The sequence below is a fragment of the Cinclus cinclus genome, chromosome 5 (assembly GCF_963662255.1).
Source record: "Cinclus cinclus chromosome 5, bCinCin1.1, whole genome shotgun sequence".
In the NCBI taxonomy this organism is placed as follows: Eukaryota; Metazoa; Chordata; class Aves; order Passeriformes; family Cinclidae; genus Cinclus; species Cinclus cinclus.
Genome location: NC_085050.1, coordinates 14,854,467 through 14,875,188, shown reverse-complemented (window position 1 = coordinate 14,875,188; position 20,722 = coordinate 14,854,467). Strand labels below are relative to the sequence as shown.

Here is a 20,722-nt window from a genome sequence, read left to right as displayed (position 1 = left end):
TCAGAAAAACATGAGGCTTTTAAGGCCACCTGGTGATAACTGAAGAGAATTACAGTATATTTCTGTATATGAGAAATTACAGTATATGTAAATGGAGGGAAAGAACCCTTTCCCACTTAAATACTTAGGATGCCTTTGGTTTGCTTAATACTCACTGCTGTGTTACACTTTCCTAAACCACCAACAAATGCTTGCAAGCACAAAAAGAAAAAAAAATCTAAAAGATGCAGTTACAGCAAGGATAGCGTAAATATCCAAGTCCTTGAGCTATCTTGTATCACACATAGGGGTAACATTAGTCAGGTCTTTTTCCATCTCTTCCCTGGACAGTGACATTTTGGTGTGATGATATGTGGATCATATCTTTGTGAAATAAAACTGCCTTGCAGTCATGAATCAATCATAAGGAGAAACATAAAGATTTATATGCTGTGCACTGAACAAATGTCTTCAACTTCTGCTGTCATTCTCCTCCAGGTTCTTTTCCCTAAGTACTCTGTTATAACATCAAAAGGCACCAATCAATCTAATCTTCAGAATATTCTCTGGTACCCACTGCTGCAAATACAACCACATCATTTTTTTCCCCTTCAAAAAAAGAAAAATCAACCTCCAAATATTATGTCTATGCACTCACATATGCTCACATGCTTCTGAGGAGCAAGCTGGTTTTTTTTCCTTTTCTTTCTTTCTTTCTTTCTTTCTTTCTTTCTTTCTTTCTTTCTTTCTTTCTTTCTTTCTTTCTCTTTCTTTCTTTCTTTCTTTCTCTTTCTTTCTTTCTTTCTTCCTTCCTTCCTTCCCTTCTTCCTTTCCTTTTCTTCTTTCTTTTACTTTCTTCTTTTTCCTTCCTTCCTTCCTTCCTTCCTTCCTTCCTTCCTTCCTTCCTGCCTTCCTTCTTCAGTGAATATATAATTTTATTTTTTGTGTATTTATTGATGTAGTGTCATGCTTCTGTTGATGCAGTGGTACTCAGCTGGTGGATTTTGCTGTGGGAAAAATCTTGCTAATCATTGAGTAAAATCCTGATGATGGATTTCTGCTGTAAATGTGATAAAAGATAGCAAATTAGTTTGCTACCTGCAGCAGAGTCTTCAGGAAAGTCAGATTTACTCAGAAATGGATATGTAATGTTGTGCTTGATATGGTGGACACACAGAAAATTATGTACTTTAGTCCTGATGCTTCTCTAATGCTTTTTCTTCCTATTTCTCTTCCAAACCTCTCTATGTCCATACTGATAGGGCAACAGAACATTAATCAAATGGTTTCAAGCCAATACTTTGGATTCAGGATTAGAGAGTACAACAGTCCGTGGAAGTCACTGAACATATTATTATCAACTTTGCTTCAACCAAGTTTTGTTATTTCAGGGTCTAATAGAAACCAGAAGCATCACTGATGTGATCTACTATACAGAAACATGCAGAAATTGTCATTGATTTTTGCATAGTTAAAACTTTTGCTTAAAACATGCAGTATGAGTTCAGAAGTCATAGACACAGACACTGAGTGTTTCTCCAAGTACACACTAGGTTAGGACGCAGCACCTTGGTGAAGAAGATATGGGTTCCCTAACAGATAGACAACCTGTCACAACATCCCAGAGGAATTGGGTCCAAGAGTTATTGGGATCCCCACTTCAGCTCCTGTCAAGCTTCCTTTTCTCACTGGCAATTTCTAGAAACACACCATCAGGCCAGAAAGGCCTCTGATCTGACTCAGCACAGCCATTTTTTAAAAAGTGCAATACATTTAAAAAGTGTAGCACAGCTTTTAATTTTTTTCTAGTTTTGTTCTAAATACTTCACATGAGGGCTACATTAACAGCCTCCAGGGGTTTGATAGCCTTGAGAGTAAAACCTTAGCTCTGGCCTGAACTTGTCTACTTTCAGCTTTTAGTACTGAATCTCATGATAGCTTTTTCTGTTACATTTATGAAGAATTCATCCTCAGAATCATATCTCCATGTAAATTCTTGTAAAAAATTACCAAGTCTACCCTTAAACTAGGCCATGAAAATTCAGTATTTTAATCCCTTTATCAGGTAATTTCTCTTGTAGTACTGTAATTCACTGCCACAAAACTGGCTTCCCATCTTGCCTCCTGAGGCCTGGAAATTCATGGTGGATGCAGATCACTGTCCCTCGCTCTCTGGCCCTCTCTCCTAGAAGATGTTATTGCCCATGAAGAAAAGTCAGAAAATTGGCAGCATATCTGCTCTGGAGATACTGTAGTTCACAAACTGAATATTAACCCAACCAACCATGAAATTCAGCATATCTTTACATTCTGAATCCCAGAAGATGAGGAACCAACATGTTCTCTCTTGTTACTTCTCTCAGATGTGAGTGGTAAGTTCCAGCAGTAGAAAGGTGTAACAGCTGGGAATGTTAATCCTTTGTTACTACTCAAGCATGAATTTCTGGCAGAATAACCTCAGTTCTGTAGACCCATACTTTAGGCCTGGAAATAGGACCTCACATGCACAAGCCCCTCTGTAAACAAGGAATTTCAATCATTGATTCTTAAGGGTTTGTGTCTTCAGTGCATACGTCTACCTACAGCAGTAACATAAGGTCTCACCTGCTCCCTTGTGTGCTAGGGCACACTCTCTGTGAAAGGGTGCTCAAGCCCAAACCCAGAACTCTTCTTATTAGCCCAGCAGTAAACACAACTGTGTGCTGGCTGGCCAGCTGCATAACACCTGTGCTTTGCCTTCCTGTCTTCCCTCCTGTGTTACTGCTATTTTTTCCCACCCTGAAGTTGTAAGAATTTAACTTTCCAAGGTTTGTACATATTTGCAAATATGGCTAAGTAGGTCAGTGTGTTCAAAAGTCCTTTGAGGAGGAAAGGATTCATGGAAAAGGAAATGCTCAATACTGCAATTGGTTAAGACTCAGCTCCTTAGATAAAGAGATAAAAAGATTATTGTGCACAGTGTCAGCTAAGTAACACTCACAACACGATCTATTCTGCTCAGTTCACTATTTACTGCTTTTACCAGCGTTTTATTCCCAAGATCATTATGTTGAGAAATACTGGACTAAAAACTCATGTGACTTTGCTGAAAATATTTCAACATGTTTACAATGAATCACTTACACCTGTGAACTCACTAGCTCTAATAAATTTAATATCTGCAACATAGACTTTGTACAATTTTCAGTCAGAAAGGCCTGCCTCATCTATTGTGCATTTGACAATGTATTTTGGCGATATTTACTGAACATTGTGATGCTGGTTGACAGTTTTACTATACTACATGGTGGCTGACAGTTACAGCTTTTGTCAAATCGATGCGCAATCTCAATTTGGCCAAGTGTTCCTGTTTACTTTGAAATGTTACACAAGCAGATCAGTATGAAAGGCAGGTGTTTCTGGTCCATTTGCCTTGGATGTTAAACAAACACGCTTTACTTGTTGGCACAAATGCTGCAAAAGGTTGGGCGCAGATTCCCCTCTGCAGCATATCCAAATACCTTTCCTAGGACCTTTATGGATGAGCTCACACCGCAAATCCTGTATCCAGTTCTGTGCCCCTCAGTTCAGGAAGGACCCTGAGGTGCTGGAGCATGTCCAGAGAAGGGCAACAGAGCACAAATCCTGTGAGGAGCAGCTGAGGGAGCTGGGGGTGTTGAGCCTGGTGGAGACTCAAGGGGGACCTTTCTGCTCTCCACAAACACCTGAGAGGAGGCTGTAGCCAGGTGGGGCTCAGTCATTTCTCCCAGGAAAATAGCAATAGGACAAAAAGACACAGTATTAAACTGCTCCAGGGAAGGCCTAGGTTGGACATTAGGAAGATTTTCTTCATAGGAAGGGTGATTAGACATTGTAACAGGCTGCCCAGGGAGGTGGTGGAGTTACCATCCCTGGAAGGGTTTAAGGAAAGACTGGACATGGAACTCAGGGCCATGGTCCAGCAGACAAGACGTTCGGTCACAGGTTGGACTCCGTGACCTCAGAGGTCTTTTCCAACCTAACTGATTCTGGAGATGTGTCTTACATCCACAAGCTGCTGCCTTGGTTCTCAAGTCGTGCAGTGCGGCAGCCCACGAGAACGGACCCAAAGCTGCGGGTCCGAGCGAGAGCGGCTCCAAGGCCGGGCGCGGCCCGCTCCCCTCGGGCAGGGGCAGGGCCAGCCGCGCACGCGCGGGGCGGCGGGCGCGGTCACGCGGGGCGGGCGCACGCGCGGTGCGGATGCTCGCGCCGCCGGGAGCGACGCGGCTCCATGGGGAGAACATGGCTCCCTTCCCCGAGGAGGTGGACGTGTTCTCCGCCCCGCACTGGCGCATGAAGCAGCTCGTGGGGCTCTACTGCGACAAGGTAGTGGGCCGGGGCGGCCCCCGCGCCGCTGCCCCGGGGCGGGAGGCAGGGTTTGGGGAGTGCGCAGCTGTCAGCGCCCCGGCCCCGCCGGTAACTTCTGCCCTGCGCTGCCGCGGGGCTCCCGAGCCCCTCCCGGGCTGCCGGTGCCGCTCCCCGGCCGCGCGGGGCTGGGGCTGCCCTCGCTGCGCTGCCCTGCCCTGCCCTGGCGGCCGGCGGGCGCCGTGTCCCGCTCCGCCCGGCGCTGAGGGGCGGCGGTGGCGCGCGGGGAGCGCGCGTGGTGCGCGCCCGCCGCCCCGGGCCGCCCGGCAGAGCCGCCCGCGGGCCTGGAGCTCCTGCGCGGGCTGCGCGGCCCGGCCTGGCCCGGCCCGGCCCCGTTTGTCAGTCAGCCGGGCAGGGCACGGGCCCGGGGCGTGCTACCCGCTCACGGACTGCTAGGGACCGTCCTTGCGATTCTGTGCACAGCGTTCAGCTGGCGAGAGTCGTAAAGGTACCCTAGTTGTGTTATTTTATTTAAAATACATGTAATTTTGCTCGTGGCCAGAAGTAGTTTTTATTCTTGCATCTGGGTAGTTAAGTAATCGAGGCTGATGTGTCACCTGAAAGGCAAACTTCCCTGCGGCAGCTTTGAGTGTTGTGGGAGGCTTTTGGGCAAATACTTCACAGCCAGCACTCGTAATGCCAGAAGTTGTGCCTCCCATCTCCGGGCATAAATGGCTGTTTGGAGAACCAGATTGGCTACAGACATTTAAAAGAAGGGTGAAGTTACATGAGAGGCAGTTATAATAGCATACTGCTGCCAGCAGCATGGGGGAGTTCATGCTTCCTTCCCGATTTCTAGATGCCACCTTGCACTGCTCTGAGATTCACCAGATCCGTTTGTGTGCCTCTTCCATTTGCTAACAGGTTAAAGAAAACCTAGAGCTGTTTTTTGCAGGATTTGCCAAATGGACAGGCTGAGCACAGGGTCTGGGGGGAGGAGAAGGGGAGACCTTGTGTAGTTTCTTTCACTTTGCTTTTTATCTGAGAGTACATCTGCAGTCGACTTAATCAGAAAAAATTGTGATTCGGTAACAGAGTGGATTATATTTGAATGGAAACAAACACACCCACTGACTCCTGGTAGCCGTTCAGCATATTACTGACAGCAACGGAACAGGTTTTATTTAAACCTCCAGATCTTGTAGTCATTTGGGTTTTTTATCACTTTTTTTGAGCCTCCCACAAAGTTTTGACCAAATTTACCATGCTCGATAAAACTTCCTGGGGAGCAATTACTGTTTTCCTAAGTATTGTAAAACTTGGTAAAAACTATCCAGTTTGTAAGGTCTATCACCTTTCATTTTCTAACAGTTTCTATACAGGAATTTGCTTGCTCCCTTTTCCCTTTGAATAAGTGCAAGCACGAAGGAATGGTACTTTTTAAAAAAGTGTTCAATATTATATCCTTTAACCCTATTTCAGAACTTGGGGTCTGTGCCTTGCCTGTGACTTTTATAATGCCAGCTTTACACTAAAAAAACTTACAGTTTGTTTTTGAATTTCCTTCTTGTGTAATTGAAGTGCTGCAGTAAGGTAAGTCTGTAGTTCTGCTTGCATGACAATTATTATCTCCAAAGTCATGCACTTTATAAGTTTAGTTTGACCATGAGGGTTCTTTAATTTTGTGAATTACATGTTACCTGTGTTCATTGGGTTCCCTGTACACTGTAATATAGTTGCTGCTAGTGTCTGAATTCAGTAAATTTTACCTAATGTTAGTGAGGATGAAATGGACTCATCCATGTTTTTCTTTTCAGGAGAACAATTGCAATGTTTCTGATAGATAAAGTAGGTACTTAGACTAGGCACTTAAATAATCCTTTAGGACAGATACACAGATTATTTTGTTCTTCCAGGACTTCATGTGAGGCTGAACAGTAAACTGGACATTTAAGCTGTTTGGTGCTTTAGTAAAGTTGTCCTACTTTTTTAGCTGTTGCTAGCACTGTACCTTTGCTGCATTCTTAAATGGCATTTTTACCTGTGTTGTCTATGCTGCCCTGGACTTGGATAATATGAGTAATTAGAATTATGTTTAATAAGGAAATCCATCCACACTGTTTTCAAATCTATCTCCTACTCTGATGATAAGAAAATTCGTTAAGTGCCCTGAGGGTGTCCCCCCTGTAGGTAGAGGAGTGCTACAGCAGACAGTCTTTATAACTAAAATGCTTGTCCTAATGCCTGACGTCATCTTTGCTACAAATAGAGCAGATTCTGTTTTCCCATCTCGAGTGAACAGTTCTTAGTTTCCAGAAAGATCTTGTGCTGATTTGCAGTTGTGGCTGTGTCCTCCATCTTAGTTATGTGGCTTAAGCAAATGGATTCAGTCTACTTCCATCACATGGGTCACGCTTGCTGTACCTCAGTGTACTTGTTGATTTTGTCAGAACTAAGCTGCCATTCTCTAACAGTTTAAGCTATCTGACTGCTGCTGTTATGACTGCCTTCCTCTCTGGCTCCCATCAGTGCTTGAGGTGACTCACAAAGGCACCAAACTGTCAGAAAACATTTTTTTTCTGAAGCAGAATAGGTTTTCTGTTGATGTAGTGCTGCCAGCAAGCACTGGTCAGATCGGTACTGAAGCCAGTGGGAGGCAAAGAGTGGGACTGTGACAGTCAGCAACTAGATTGACTGAAGCTACTGTGAAACCTCAGCCTAATTATGTCTGTGTTTTCCTGAAATCTTGTGCAGAATAGGACAGAGCTGGTGTCGAGCAGAGCAGATTTGTTTTTCTGCAGTTCTTTTTTTAACAGCAGCATACTTGCTTTGTGCCTCTCTAATCCCATGCTTCTCTGAGGACTGATGCTCAAATTCCCTTTCACTTTTTTTCCCATTAAACTCCTATCCTGTATGGAGCAGTATGCATTCATCCAAGTCAGCATGCTGATGTCCAGTGAGGCAGTTTCTGTTGTCGCAGTATGATCTTGTGTTTTCTGCACTCGAGAATGTGCCACTTGTGTAATACCAGCTTTCCTAGCTGTGTCTGAAGGTATCGTATCTGTCATGAACTAAGCAACACAGATTTCAGCTGATAATGAAAATCCTATTTTGGTTTGGCTGGAAACTGGTAGCTTGGGCTTGAGAGCACAAGCAAGTGCTTGAGCTACCCTGCGATTTCCTGCAGACTCGGTTACTTTGCTGTAAGGCAAAACAATACTGAAAACCTTAGAGAGATCATGATCTGTAACATGTATCATTTTCCTTTTAAGTAGTTTGGTTGTGTTATCAAAAGGAAGTCACATTCTTTTTTCTAAACAAATATGTGCTGGCCAATTGTTACTTCTTATAGCTTCAAAATTGGGATTACTCAAGTAGCAGACTCTGGTCTACATACAGACTGTGATTAAATTTTGGCTAGGCCTTCCCCAGAAACAAGACACCTTTTCCAGTATGGGATTTCAAACTTCCTGCTTGCTTGCTTGTGGAATTACTGCAACCAAAGCATGTTTTCAAATCTTTGTGTTACAGAATTGCCCAGCAAGTTTAGGGTGCTTTAGGAATAGGAAAAATGGTTGCACTCTTAAATGCTGTAATGAAGATATTAGTGTTTGATTGCTTGTTCTCATGTCTTTCTGTTTGCCTCTCAAAACTAGTGTGAGACTTCATACTGTGACTGAATGGATGTAATAACTGGCTGCTGCCGGAAGGGTTAATTGCTGATGATACCCTTTGTGCTTGTCTGGCTCCTTGATGAGCAGCTAGTTCATCTAGGGAACTGGAGCGAAAGGTGATTCAGTAAAACTGGCTCACTAAGAGGTCAAACAAGCTCCAGAACCAGGTTGTCAGTATGGGAGGGAACAGGATGAACCATGGCAGAAGGGAACTGAGCTTTAAAGCTCAGCTTTATTGTGAAACCTTTGGGTGTTTGAGAAAAAAACATCTAAGGTCCTTCTTTTGTTTGCCTGACTTCAGTCTCCTGTGATCTCATCTTTCTACAAAGGATCTCTGCAGTTATTTCTCATGGTTCAGTAATTGCTATGGCTAGTTCTTCCTGGAAATTTGGATCAATTTTGTAATGTACTGGTGACTTGAATGCATTGAACTTGCATAAATATTTAACTAGTATTTTTCTTTTCTAGTCTACACTTCTGACTCTCTGCTAAAAATTAATTGCCATAAATATTTCTCCTAATTAATTTTTTTCATGCAGACTTGAGCAAAGAAGACATTTTTTCCTATTGTCATCTGCCTTTCCTGTTAAGTAGATGACTTAAAGTATCACTTTTCTTCTCTTATAATGTGTTCTCTGTATCCTAATTTGAAGTTTAAATGCTGTTCTGCACTTACATTTGGCTTCTGCTGAAGAGAATTAATTGTTTTCATATGATAAATTTGTGATTTTCTTATGTTATCTGTAGTATGAGGAACCATTTAGGAGTGAAAAATACTCTGAATGAAGTTGTTTTGGCATTGTAAAGCATTGGACAGGGCATTATATGACCACATTAAGATCATACTTTTTGTGGCAGCCAGGGGGACTGAAATCTTAAAAACGGGACCAATTATTAACTTGGGACTTACTTTTTCAAAGTGAAATGTTTTTGCCTTGATGTCCTTGAGAACAAGAAAATGCCTGTTCCAAGGAGATAAGTGTATCTGTGTTGCTAATTTAAAAATGTTGGTAAAGCTTTTGTTCTCCTTTTGAAATCCCTTTTCAATATTTCAGTACACTGCCATTCATTTTCCAGTGTTGCTTCAAATAGGTGTGTGTTGATTTAGAAATTCATAGTTTTTTGTTATTCCCAGTTCATGTTGTGTATCGTTGAGCAACTGCCTTCACCTATGTTTAGAATGAAAGAGCTACTTGAAATGTTTAGTCCTAGTAAGTCTGCAAACTTAGGTGGGCTATGCTTTCACTGTGGCAGAAGATGGAAGGAAGTTCCTTTGTTGATAGAAGGAAATTAAATCTCATTAGTGTCCAGAGATAGGTAAGCAGTTTGTCTGTCTGTTTCATCAGGAGCTGCACCAGTTATCTTTCCATCTTAGCTTCAGGATCCTGAATAGTTCAGTAACCTTGCCATACCTTCTGGGAAATGGCAGCTTTGAGGTTTTTTTTTCCTGAGGAGGAATATTTTGAAAATTAATCTGGAAGTGACAATGTGTTTTATATATCTACATTTAAAAATAAATGTGTTTTGAGTGCCACAGGAAATGTGAAATGAGGAACAATGGTCATAAAATGCGTTTGGGGTTTTATTGAGGTTTTTAAGAGCTGCATAGCAATTTCATTCTTTTCAGGGCACTTCTAGCACTTGTTGCTACTTTCTCGTTTCTTTACTTTTGTCTATCAAAACACCTATTTTTTTCTTACTTGCCAGATGCTTTTATATCTTTTTTTTCTAGCTGTCAGACATGGTAGCAGTTATTTCTCCCAAGTAATTACTTGTTAACTATTTTTGTCCTTGCATTGTATTAGAAAAGTTTTCTGTTCACCTTTCACATACTGCTGTGATTTTTCGTTCTCTTTCCCAGTCTGCCCTGGAGAGCAGTAACAACCCACCTTTGTCCTCTGCTTTAAGCAACAATTTATTCTCTCACATTCTGTATTACAAAAAAATAAAAAAGAAAGAAACTGATGCCTTCTAAAAATCTAGGAACTGTAATTAATGTGTATCAGTGTTAGTACAGATTTTGTGCAGCTATCCTAGAATATGCTTTACTTGATTAAATACTGCAAGTTGTAATTCTTGAGACTTGGCTTTTTGCTTTTGCAGTTAGTGCCCAGTATGGATTAAGCTGGAGTGGTGAATTTTTCCAGTGCCCACGTTTGTGTTAGGAATTTGTAGAGAGACTGATGCAGAGGTACAAAGACATTTTTGCTGTGGTTCTGTTTTGTGAGTTACTGCAGGAGAAGATTTGACTCCTGGGACTTCAGGTGTGACCTCACAGAAGGCCAGAAGATCAGGTCTTAGTAGGAACCTGTATCCTTGAGGATATAAGTCAGGGAAGAAGTCTTCCGTGGCCTGTAGAATAGAGGTAGATAAATAACAGCATAGTTGTGAGCATTCATCATTGTTTCATTCAAGGCCTTTGTAGCTCATATCTTTCGTAGCTTTTTAATTGGTTTAAAATTTTTTTTTATTCTTTTTTTGTTCTTCTCTACAATAAGCTTCTGCCTGTGGAAGTCACATGGTGAAGGAGGCTTAGCTGGTTTTATCAGTATTTTCTTGAGCTATGCTTTCTATTGTGAACCCCAGGGGGATCTGATACTTGTAGAAATTGCATCACTGAAAATCTTAGTTGAGTTATTCCCATGTTGTTATACATGTCTCACTGTGAAATGCTCTTTGTAATTCAAAACCTGATCTATAGGTGTTCATTAGACAAAACTGACTGTGGATGTAGTACAAGACAGTGATATGGAAGACACCAATAAAAATGGAAATACAAGAGGTTTTTTCACTGTTCCCTTATGCTTGGCATTTATCATCTTGATCTTAACTTTGAAAATAGAATATGAGGTTTAACCTTTCCTGTTGCCAGTGTTCTTTGAAAACAAAATAATTTTGTAATTTTGTGTGACTGAATCTTGTGTACTGTTTGTTGGTTGGTTTTGGTTTGTGGGTTTTTTTTGTTTGTTGGTTTTGGCTTTGGTTTTTTTTTTATTAGTTGGGTTTTTTGAAAAGCTGTTTCAAGACTTTAGTGATGCTGCAAAACAACTAGAAGATTACACAGAGGACAGGGTTGCATCAAGAAAACAACAACAGAAAGAAGGGCATTTGAAAGCTTTGTGTTTCTTGTTGAGTTCTGCACATTCTGTCCTTTCTGCTTAACTAATTGCTATTATTTTGGGTTGACCCATTGCCAAGAAAAGTGCCCAGGGTAGAAAACTGATTTCTCCCCTGGTTTCAGATTTCATACACATGAACAAGTGGCAGTGTGAAGCAGTTCAGCTAATTCTCTTGCTGTTCATCTCATATATCTTTACATAAAGAGCAAGCCAAGGAGAGGTGACACTGAGGACAGTCATTCTCTTGGCTAAGCTACCTCAGCGCTCTAGTTCTTCCTTGGGGACAGTGTCAGCTGAACTTCTTGTGGGTTCCTAAGTAAGACATGGCTTATACTTGGGTGTTACTAGTGTTCCAACCAGATGAAAAATGAACCCAGTAAAAGGCAGAGCTCCTCCCTGGATTAGTACATCAGATGGGTTCATCTTGTAGCTGCATGCTTGCTAGCACATATTCCAGGGAAGCAGCAGGAATGTACAGTTGGAGGCAGGGCTACTCCTCTGCTGTGTTTCCTCCTCCATACCCACACCCTCATTTCCAGCAGATTACGTGTAATGTGAAACAGCATGTGGTTGGCACAGGCACACCATGTTATGGTTTTTGTTCCTTCATTTTCTTGTGCCTGAAATCAGGATAAATACCTCTGCAGAGTCCAGGTTTATCCTTTGAATTTTAGTACTACTGCATATGCAGAGTTCTCATACCTAAAAATGTTAACAGTGTAAAGATGCAGCTGACTAGTAATACCTGCTCTTTTTTTTTTCCCTGGTGCTATCCTATTCTAAAAATCGGTTGTGTTTTTTTCATAGAATAGGATCATGGAATATTCTGAGTTGGAAGGGACCCATCAGGATCATCAAGTCCAATTCCTGGCCTTGTGCAAGAAGCCCAACCCCAAGAGTCACACCATGGGCCTGACAGCATTGTACAGAAGCTTTTTGAACTCTGTCAGGTTTGGTGTTGTGACCACCAGTTCCCAGCCACCTTGTGGGTGACAAACTTTCCTGATATTTATCCTGGTATCTTTTCTATTTTAATCAGGATGGTCTATCAGCCTCATAATGAAAAATATTTTACTATTTTTTATATTAGTTTTAAGTCTAATTAGTTAACTAGTGGTAGAAGTCTAGTCTACATTATCAGGAATTATCAGGAATATTATGTTGTTTGTTTCATGTCCTGTGGCTATCAGCTGATTGTATAAGTCTTAATGTGGTTATACATGGAAAACTAAATATAGGGGAGTGACTGTAAAAATGTAAGTTGGGATGACACATGAAAAAGAACAACAATTGATCAGGAAGACTAGGAAGAAAAAAGGTCTTCATTTTTTTATAGATTACAGACTGAATTTTTAAGGTTAGTGACTGTTCGGAATTCATGTGTTGATAGGGGGAACCTTGAAATTAAGTGGTTTGTGAATTTGTAGCCACATTAAACTTTTTAATCTTGAGAAATTATTCCATTTTAAATTCATGAAATCTGTAGGTAGAGTGGAAAAATAAGTTTTTCTGCTCTTGTTCTTCTTCCTCATGTTTTTTGTAGTTTTCCAGCTTGTAGTTGGGAATAGAGATTCTTGTAACTGGGAATGTTAGCATGCAACACAGACTTTGCTTTTTGCTGTGCTACTTTAATAATAGCAGTGAATTTTTTCTCCTTGTTGGTTCATAGTATGCTTGGGAGGAAGAGGCAAACATTTTTCACTCCTTAAATATATTTTTGGCATAGTTAGTAGGAAAAACTGTTTCAGTTTACTCACTGGAAACTACCATTACTGGAAAATTAATTTCCTTCTTCTAAGAAGACATGTTTCCATTTTGGCACATGCATAAAATGCTTCCAGAAACCAAGTTAAATACTATGTTTTGTTTGGTGATTTAATTAGCAGTTTTGAGCTTCCTTATTTATTCACAACGTTGTGGATAGAAATGTCTGTCTTCATCAGATAGGAAGTTTCATTTTTTTAATGAAAGCATTTTAGCCAGGAGGGAGATGCAAGAGGAGTGCAGAGTCATTTCAGTTGAGTGTTGTGAACATGAAGCACTGTCTGAAGAGCAATTTCTGTTAATATTGCCAGTATTGGTATCTTATTCTTAAAGCACAAAAATTAAACAGTGTGTTTCAGTAATGAAAGATGTTTGTTTGCTACAAGTCTGTAATTGTTAATGGCTCTGTTACAGTCCAGTAAGTTGGACACTCACCTGAAACTGGCATATCCTTGTCTGAGCTACAAAGATTTTTCAAGTATGGCTTTGCCTTAATTGCATAATTTATTTTCTTTTAAGAAAGGTTTAATAACTGAAGTTAGTACTGAATTTAAAAGCTCCTGGCTACTTCTAGACAATGCCTGCATCAGCCATAAGTCTCTGAAGTGTTTCCAGCAGACTTTGTGATACAAAGGACTGACTGTTGTTTGGACAGTTGCTCAGGCTGTTTGGATTATGAATAATTCTTAAATTTCAGGAGCCACTAAAACTGTTGCTCTTGTGGTACTGTTCCTCAATTAGAGTTTGCATTCCAAACACAAACCCAGTTGTACTGTAATGTACAGCTGTTTAAATGTAATGTCTTGAGAAGCCTAGAAAGCTCTGAAGTTTGTTGAGCACTGGTGGCTGTGGTTTGGTGTGGTGTATTTTAGCTGTGTTCAGGGTTCTTATGTGAACCATGCTTTATATTTTTGATGAGTCAACAAAATTCCATAGTCCAGTCCATTTCCTCCCCCTTGTCATTCTCTCTTTGAATTTGGGGGTGTGTGGTTTTTCTTCTTGCACTCCTAAACTCCTGCACTAGTTTTCCTTGTTGGAGCTGGTGAAGAGTGGACCTTGGAATGGATTAGTTGCCATCTGTTAATAGTGTTGGTCCCCTGTCATGAGACTTCATCAATCCTGGTAATGAAATTACAGGTCTGACCGAGTGACTTTGTTGCTAGGCTACCTGTCCTCTGAAAAGTGAGTTGTTCTCAGATTTGGCTGACCTTTTTAATTCAGTGATTTCCGATTCAAGTATAGTTACTAAACTTCAGTGTCTTCTCCATAGGTCCTAATCTGTTTGGTATCTGCTGGAAGCCTCAGTATCAGAAGTGAATATACAAGTGCTTCATGTTACAGTGGCTTCTGTAACAATTAATTTCTATCAGACATTCTTAAATTGCATGCATAAAGAGATTATTTATTTATTAGAGATTTGTGGATGACCATAGGTAGATTCAACAGAACATTTTGAGTCTTGAAAAGGCTTAGAGTCAAGATGATGCTAGTTTTTTTATCAGAGCAAATTTCATGATTTGTTTTCAAAGCCAACAGCAGAATACAGTAGATTTGTGTAACCTTCCTGTTACCCACTAGAGCAGTCTTGTTTATATTTTTTAAGTCAATCAAAATGCTAAGCATATGGGAACACATGGGATTCTTGGAGGGAAAAGGGTCTTTGGGGACTGCCTCCAGTCACTTTGTAGATCCTTATGGGTAGAATGAACTGTATTGGCACTGTCCTTAATCAAAGGAAATGCCACCTGAGAATCCACAGTTGGTTATGGAGATGCAACTCACAGGTGCCATTAGGTGAGGGAGCTGTCCTGAGAAGTTGCTTCTGTGCCCATTGCCTGTGCTTGCTCAGGCTTCTGCTTTTCAGTGTGGAAAGTCAAGCCCTCAGTTTTATGTAGTATCATTGCTCCTAGTGCTGCATTCTCTGGGCGTGGTGTGGGATTGAAATGGCTTTTGAAGCCAAGATCATTCCCCATTAGGGATATGTAACAACATATGCTTCAAATCCTAACAGTGTGTTACAAACAACAGTTTTTTTCTGGCTTCTGTCAGTAGTTGGTCTAAAGCGTATTGGGGAAAAAAAAAGAACCAAAAAGCCCTCTTAAACCTCACTGTGTACTTCTGGGGCTAGGTAACTTTGTCTTTCCATAGTGAGTAATTTTGCTCCTATGTTCAGCATGTTATGTACAGTATGCACAGCTCACTTGGAGTTGCATAAGGATTTGGCAGGTGTCCAGCATGTTTCAGTTGCATTTTGCTGGTGGCTGCCAGGAAGTGGTAATGCAATGTCACAATGAGTAAGTACATTTGGGTTTTTTTTAAAAAAAAGACATTTTGCATATCTTAATTTGTTTTTGACGTAAGTATTATGTATGAATATGTATGTCTCAGATTCCCATTTCTTGTAAAACCCATAGATTCCAGTCTTTGTAGCTAAGTCATTTCTGAATATTGTGGTATCTTGTTTTCTGAATTGAAGTCTACTTTTAGAATGCTTGGTCTTGTATGCTGCTGTAGACTGTGGTTCTTGATGCTGCACATGGAATAAAGCATAAGAATGGCAAAGACCCTGGTTTTCTATGTTCACTGAAGGAAAATGCAGTTTTAAAGTATATTGTTGCCAATGGTGACTGTTCACATGTAAAAATGGCACTACTGTATTACCTAGAAATTTAATCTGTCTTTATTTGTTTGGGTTTGCCCGATCAGAAACCTTTTCCAATAGCTAATGTAGTTTGTATTCACTTAATACAAACTCAGTATTCCTTGTTGATAATACATCCCTAAGGATGGGCTCAAGGGCCTATGTTAATGGCTTTTTGGTATGGACAAAAATGTGGATTGGGAAGGGGCCTAAGCCTGTCAGTAATCTGCTGGGCTGGGGAGATTGCATTGACTTCTGCCAGGAAATCCTTCTACATCTTGTTTACTTCACAAGATTTGGTTTATGTTGCTTAAATTCAACTTTGATTTTACTGGCTTCATTCTAAAGTCAGTTTAAAACTGAAGGTGTTTACCTTTTGTAAGTAAGGGGAGCAATGAGTCTCTTGGAGCTAATACCTATTCTAAGGATTTAACTTGAGTTTGACATGATTTTCATTGTTTTTTCGTGAACTTTTCTTTCTCGTAGCTTTCCAAGACCAACTTCTCCAACAACAATGATTTTCGGGCTCTGCTGCAATCCCTTTATGCCACATTCAAGGAATTTAAAATGCACGAACAGATTGAAAATGAGTGTATCATTGGTTTGCTTCAGCAGCGTAGCCGGACAGTGTACAATGTGCACTCAGACAACAAACTCTCAGAGATGCTTAGCCTTTTTGAGAAAGGGCTAAAGAATGTAAAGGTGAGTAGACTGTGGGAGATTTGTGACCTGAGGAAGACATGCTGTGATTACATGTTAGTTTGCCTTGACTCTTCTTCATATTCTCTATGAATAAACTAAGGAGGAAGAAGAAACTTCTGTGGTTTTTTGATACTTTCTAGTCCAAAACACCAATTCTTTTGCCATTTACCACAATTACTAAGTTTCTAGTAAAAATTATTTTCAGAGATGTGTTTGTGATAGACACTCTTCACTGTATAATTTGAGGTGTTTTGGAGATACAGCATGAAGTTTCAAGTATAAAGACTGTTTTGCTAACTGGTCAGAAGTTTCTGGCTAAAGAAATAATAGGGGTTTATTAATTTATTAGGAAACCTTGTAGATCTCTTTGTTGTGATGCACAGCACTGTATTGTTGTCACAAATGGAGTCATCAGTCATTTCCAGACTTACTAAAAAAAGCAGCATTGTTTTATTCTGTGACTCGTGTGCTCCTTCCAGTAATCTGTAGCTCGGCAGTCCTATTAATGATCCAGTCATCAAAGAAGTCTAAATATTATTTCTCCTGCTGGCTTTTTTTGACAGCAATTTATCTCTAAGTTCTTCAGTGGAATTCTTCTTGAATTCTTCCATGTCTTTCTCTTGGGGTATCCAACTCAACTCCCTCTTCCTGCCCCCTAAGAACTATAGTCTCCAATAGTCATTTGACAACCCATATTACATTTCTAGTATGTGTGGGCCAGATTTCCAGTAAGAAAAATACTAAATATGCAGTTGATTTGCTCTGTTTTACAATCTAAGCCTTGTTTTGATCTGGGAACCCTATAAGTAATTTTGTCCCTATGCATAATAAACCTTAAATTTTGTCTTGTATCCATTGACAAATCAGGAAACAAAGGAAATAGAGATATTTAACACTTGGTGGCATTGTGTTACACCTTCTCTGGTAGGATGGTAGTGTTTATTCTGTTAGTTGATTTCTTAAGTGTGCAAAACAGGATTTCTTCAGTTCTATTTAAATACATTAGCTTTAGCTAATATTTAACTGTTTTTAGGGAGTGGTTAATTTAATTGAAACTGGTGGTTTAAGCTTGTCTCTGCAATAGTCAGGGTTTCTTGATGTTGTAGAAGTTTAAATAGAAAAACATTTACAGTAAGAGTTAGGAGGAACTTCAATGTGTTGCAATTACTGGGAAGATTTCAGAACCAACTTCTTTTTAGTGACTCAGAGAATAAGCTAACAAATTTGATACATGAGGTTGGACTAACTTGCAAAGTTAGTTACATCTTTATTTAAATGATCTTTCAATTTCCAAAGTAAAAATCTGTAGAGCATGTCTGACTGTAAATTCTGATTATAATTTGGAAGTTAGAATTTTATAACTAAGGTAAAATATATTCAGTTAAAAGATGAAGTTGAACTGTTGTATCCTAGAACACTTTATATACAAACCATGCAAATACTTAAATTAGTCTGCTATTACTTGGAACTTTGTGTGGGATTGTAGATTTGCAAACTTCAGTCTTTGCTCCGAAGTGAAAATGGGATTAGACAAATGAATTCATATATACTAAGAAAATAAATTTGACTTGGGGAGGAAGGGAGTTCTTTGCTCTGCCTGCTAACAGGTCAGTACAGAGTGTCAGCATCATTAAGTAAACACATTCTTACCACGAAATAGAGCAAACCTGCTGCATGCATGGGAAAGGCATAATGGGCTTTCCTTTGAGCCACTACTTTATTGGACAGTTGAATCCTTGGATGACTGGATGAGATTGGGTAACCATTAAGTCTTTGCTTTCTTCTCAGAATGAATATGAACAGCTGAACTATGCGAAACAGCTCAAGGAGAGATTGGAAGCCTTTACCAGGGATTTCCTTCCTCATATGAAGGAGGAAGAGGAGGTGGGTAAAGATTTTTTTCAAATGTGGTGGAGATCTTCCTTGGGGTTTGGAATAACTGAATTGGGACAAATGGCTTAGAGGTTCATTGTTTTTCAGTTCTCTCTTTTTGTTGCTATGCTAATTTGCATTCAGGACTGTGGTGTCATTGTTCAGTTCTCTGACTGGAAAGTGTCACATTCTGAAACTGAATATGTAGGAAGTTTATGATGAAATTCTAATTCTTGAAAAAAAATTGAAAACAGAAGTCCATTGGACCTGGGATTTGCTTGCAGCAAGTAGCTAAAATGGATATGTAGCAAAACTTAAATGAGAAAAGAGAGGTCCTGTAAACCAGTGCTTCGTGACTCAAACTGACACTCCCAAACAGCTTCTGACCTATATTTGAAACATAGACTAGTACTGCCAGTCTGATGATTTATGGGTATCTAAAAACTGGGAAGCATCTTCTGCAGTCTGTCCACAGGAAGTCTCTTCTCATGTTTTTCTTTCTTGCTATTTTGCCTTCTGTGTGAGTACCTTGATAAATTATATAGGTTAAGCAACTTTAATCCCTTCCCTATTATGGTGGGGAAAACAATTAAAACAGCTTGTCTGATACTGTGCAGTGTTCTGTTAGAAGGCGGGAGGTTAGAATTTAAAACTTCTGTGGTCCTGTCCTTAGGTTCATTTAATGTATAACATGTTTTACTTTGAGAGAATTGGAAATAGGAAATTCTGTAGGAATTCTGGTAGGTCTGTGTAGCATTATTTCTGTCAGCACCAGATTATTTTTTTCCCTTTTTCCTTTGTGTTAGGTTTTTCAGCCTATGTTGATGGAATACTTTACTTATGAAGAGCTGAAAGATATTAAGAAGAAAGTAATTGCACAGCACTGCTCACAGAAAGAGGCTGCAGAATTCAGAGGTCTCAGTAAGTGGAATCAAGCTGAAGAGCTTCAGAAGGTCTTTAAGTATTCTGTGGATGAGAAGGCAGATCAAGGTGAAGTATCTAATTAAAGTAACTTTCAAACTGCAGTTTTTATCTAAAAACCACACCAGTGATGTATCTAAAGTTATGTACAGTCAGACAGAGTAGTTCTTATAAAATGGGCATATCTGCAAACCAGTTCTGAAATTTAAGAAATTATTTTTTGATATGGGTATCTTGGCAGGTTGTAATGTAGATAGTACTTCACTGTTTACCTGTTCTCAACATTGTTCTGCTCCCTTCCCTCCAATGTTAATATTTGATACAATAAACAGATGGAAAATGTAATTAACTTCTAATTTCATGCTTCCATTGAAATTATGTTTTCTATTTGCAGACTCTGCATTTCATCCTTGGTTTTTAGGACAGCTTTGTGAGCTTTTTGTGTTGATGTTTTAATAACACAGAATAGTTATCCAAGTGACAGTATTTCAAATTAAAAACATTGACCTTCCCAGCTCTACCACATAACTTTTTTGGGCCTCTCAGGAATGAGAAAGGCCCTGTGAGTGTGGAGTAGTGCAAGCGAGTGAATCTGTGCAGCATGTGAATAGGTCAGATGAAATGTGTGTTCTGAAAGTGGATATTTATTTTGCATTTCTCTCTAACTATCTTTTCTGGTGAAACTTAGAATGAATGGATAACTACTAAAGTAGACTTCAGGCTTGTTTTGTAACTGCTGAATCAGCCTAAGTTGTCAGTATTTACAGTTTTCACTCTTAACAAAAAAGAATTGATGCCCCAAGGAAGAGGAGTTAATGTACCAAAAGTGTAATGCTGGTGTGACTCTGATATGTAGAGTGAGCTATCATGGACTGAGTTTGTGGTGTTGATAAGATGTGCTGCTCTCAGTAGAAAAACTTCACAAATTACTCTGTAATCAGATTTTTTGATGAAACTTGACTTCTCTGAACTACTCAACTGGTCGTTTTCTGCCCTCCAGGTGAAGCCTTCAGAAAAGATCATGGTCCATTCTGTGAAATAATATTGAGTCTTTACAGATGAATATGACAGACGTAGCTTTGTGGCATTACTTGCTGTAAAATCTAGCTGGAATAGCAGTTTCGGGACAGCAGTAATTCTGCAATCGTTGTGTTTTAGACTTTGGAAGAGGAGAGCGTGTGTCTTGCACTCATTTTTTAGAAAGGGAAGAAAGTAACATAGCTTGCAGTCCTGTGCAGGCTTAACTGCTGCCTGTGAAATTCTCTGTAATTCGTGCAGCAACATGCTAGTTGTACAAAAACATTGATTCATCAAGTGAAACTGTAATTATATTTTAAGTAGCAATATCATAGCACGTGGTAAAGTTTACATTATGCTCACTTTTGAAGCTTCTTTGCAGAAAGCAATCTGATTTTTCTCTCTCTGTAGAAGTTCTAGGCACTTTAGAAGTAAAACCCTGCTATGAGTAAAGCCTGCTGTTTTGAAGGACTCCTGAAAACTCCTTTAGAAATAATTTTTTTGAGGAAATTGTTCTGAAACAAAACATGAAAAATCTCTGAAAGCAGCCAAAGGCCTCACTAACCAAAGCTCTGAATTTGTTATTTTATAGTTTGCAGCTCTCTTTGCAGTATGGCGATCAGGGAGAGCTGTTGGAAATAGTTCCTACTGCTGTCCATTGAAGTTTTAATTACAGAGGTCAAATTTTAGTCTCTCATCTAGTACTTAGT

At 39.8% G+C, this 20,722-nt stretch overlaps 1 protein-coding gene across 6 annotated transcripts in view; it reads left to right on the top strand.

The window, feature by feature from the left end:
* The first annotated feature begins 4,197 nt into the window (after positions 1-4,197).
* Positions 4,198-20,722, top strand: part of FBXL5 (F-box and leucine rich repeat protein 5) — a 34,093-nt gene continuing 17,568 nt past the window's right edge. The window contains exons 1-5 of one of the 6 annotated variants that reach the window (XM_062492684.1): positions 4,220-4,323; positions 11,903-12,080; positions 15,987-16,202; positions 17,991-18,086; positions 18,881-19,064. In XM_062492684.1, the coding sequence (XP_062348668.1) occupies positions 16,068-16,202; positions 17,991-18,086; positions 18,881-19,064 (415 nt within the window). In that variant the 5' untranslated portion in view covers positions 4,220-4,323; positions 11,903-12,080; positions 15,987-16,067. Of the gene's footprint in view, positions 4,324-11,902; positions 12,113-15,135; positions 15,154-15,986; positions 16,203-17,990; positions 18,087-18,880; positions 19,065-20,722 lie in introns of those variants that run through there. The other 5 variants (XM_062492685.1, XM_062492681.1, XM_062492683.1 and 2 more) reach the window with 5 other exon arrangements.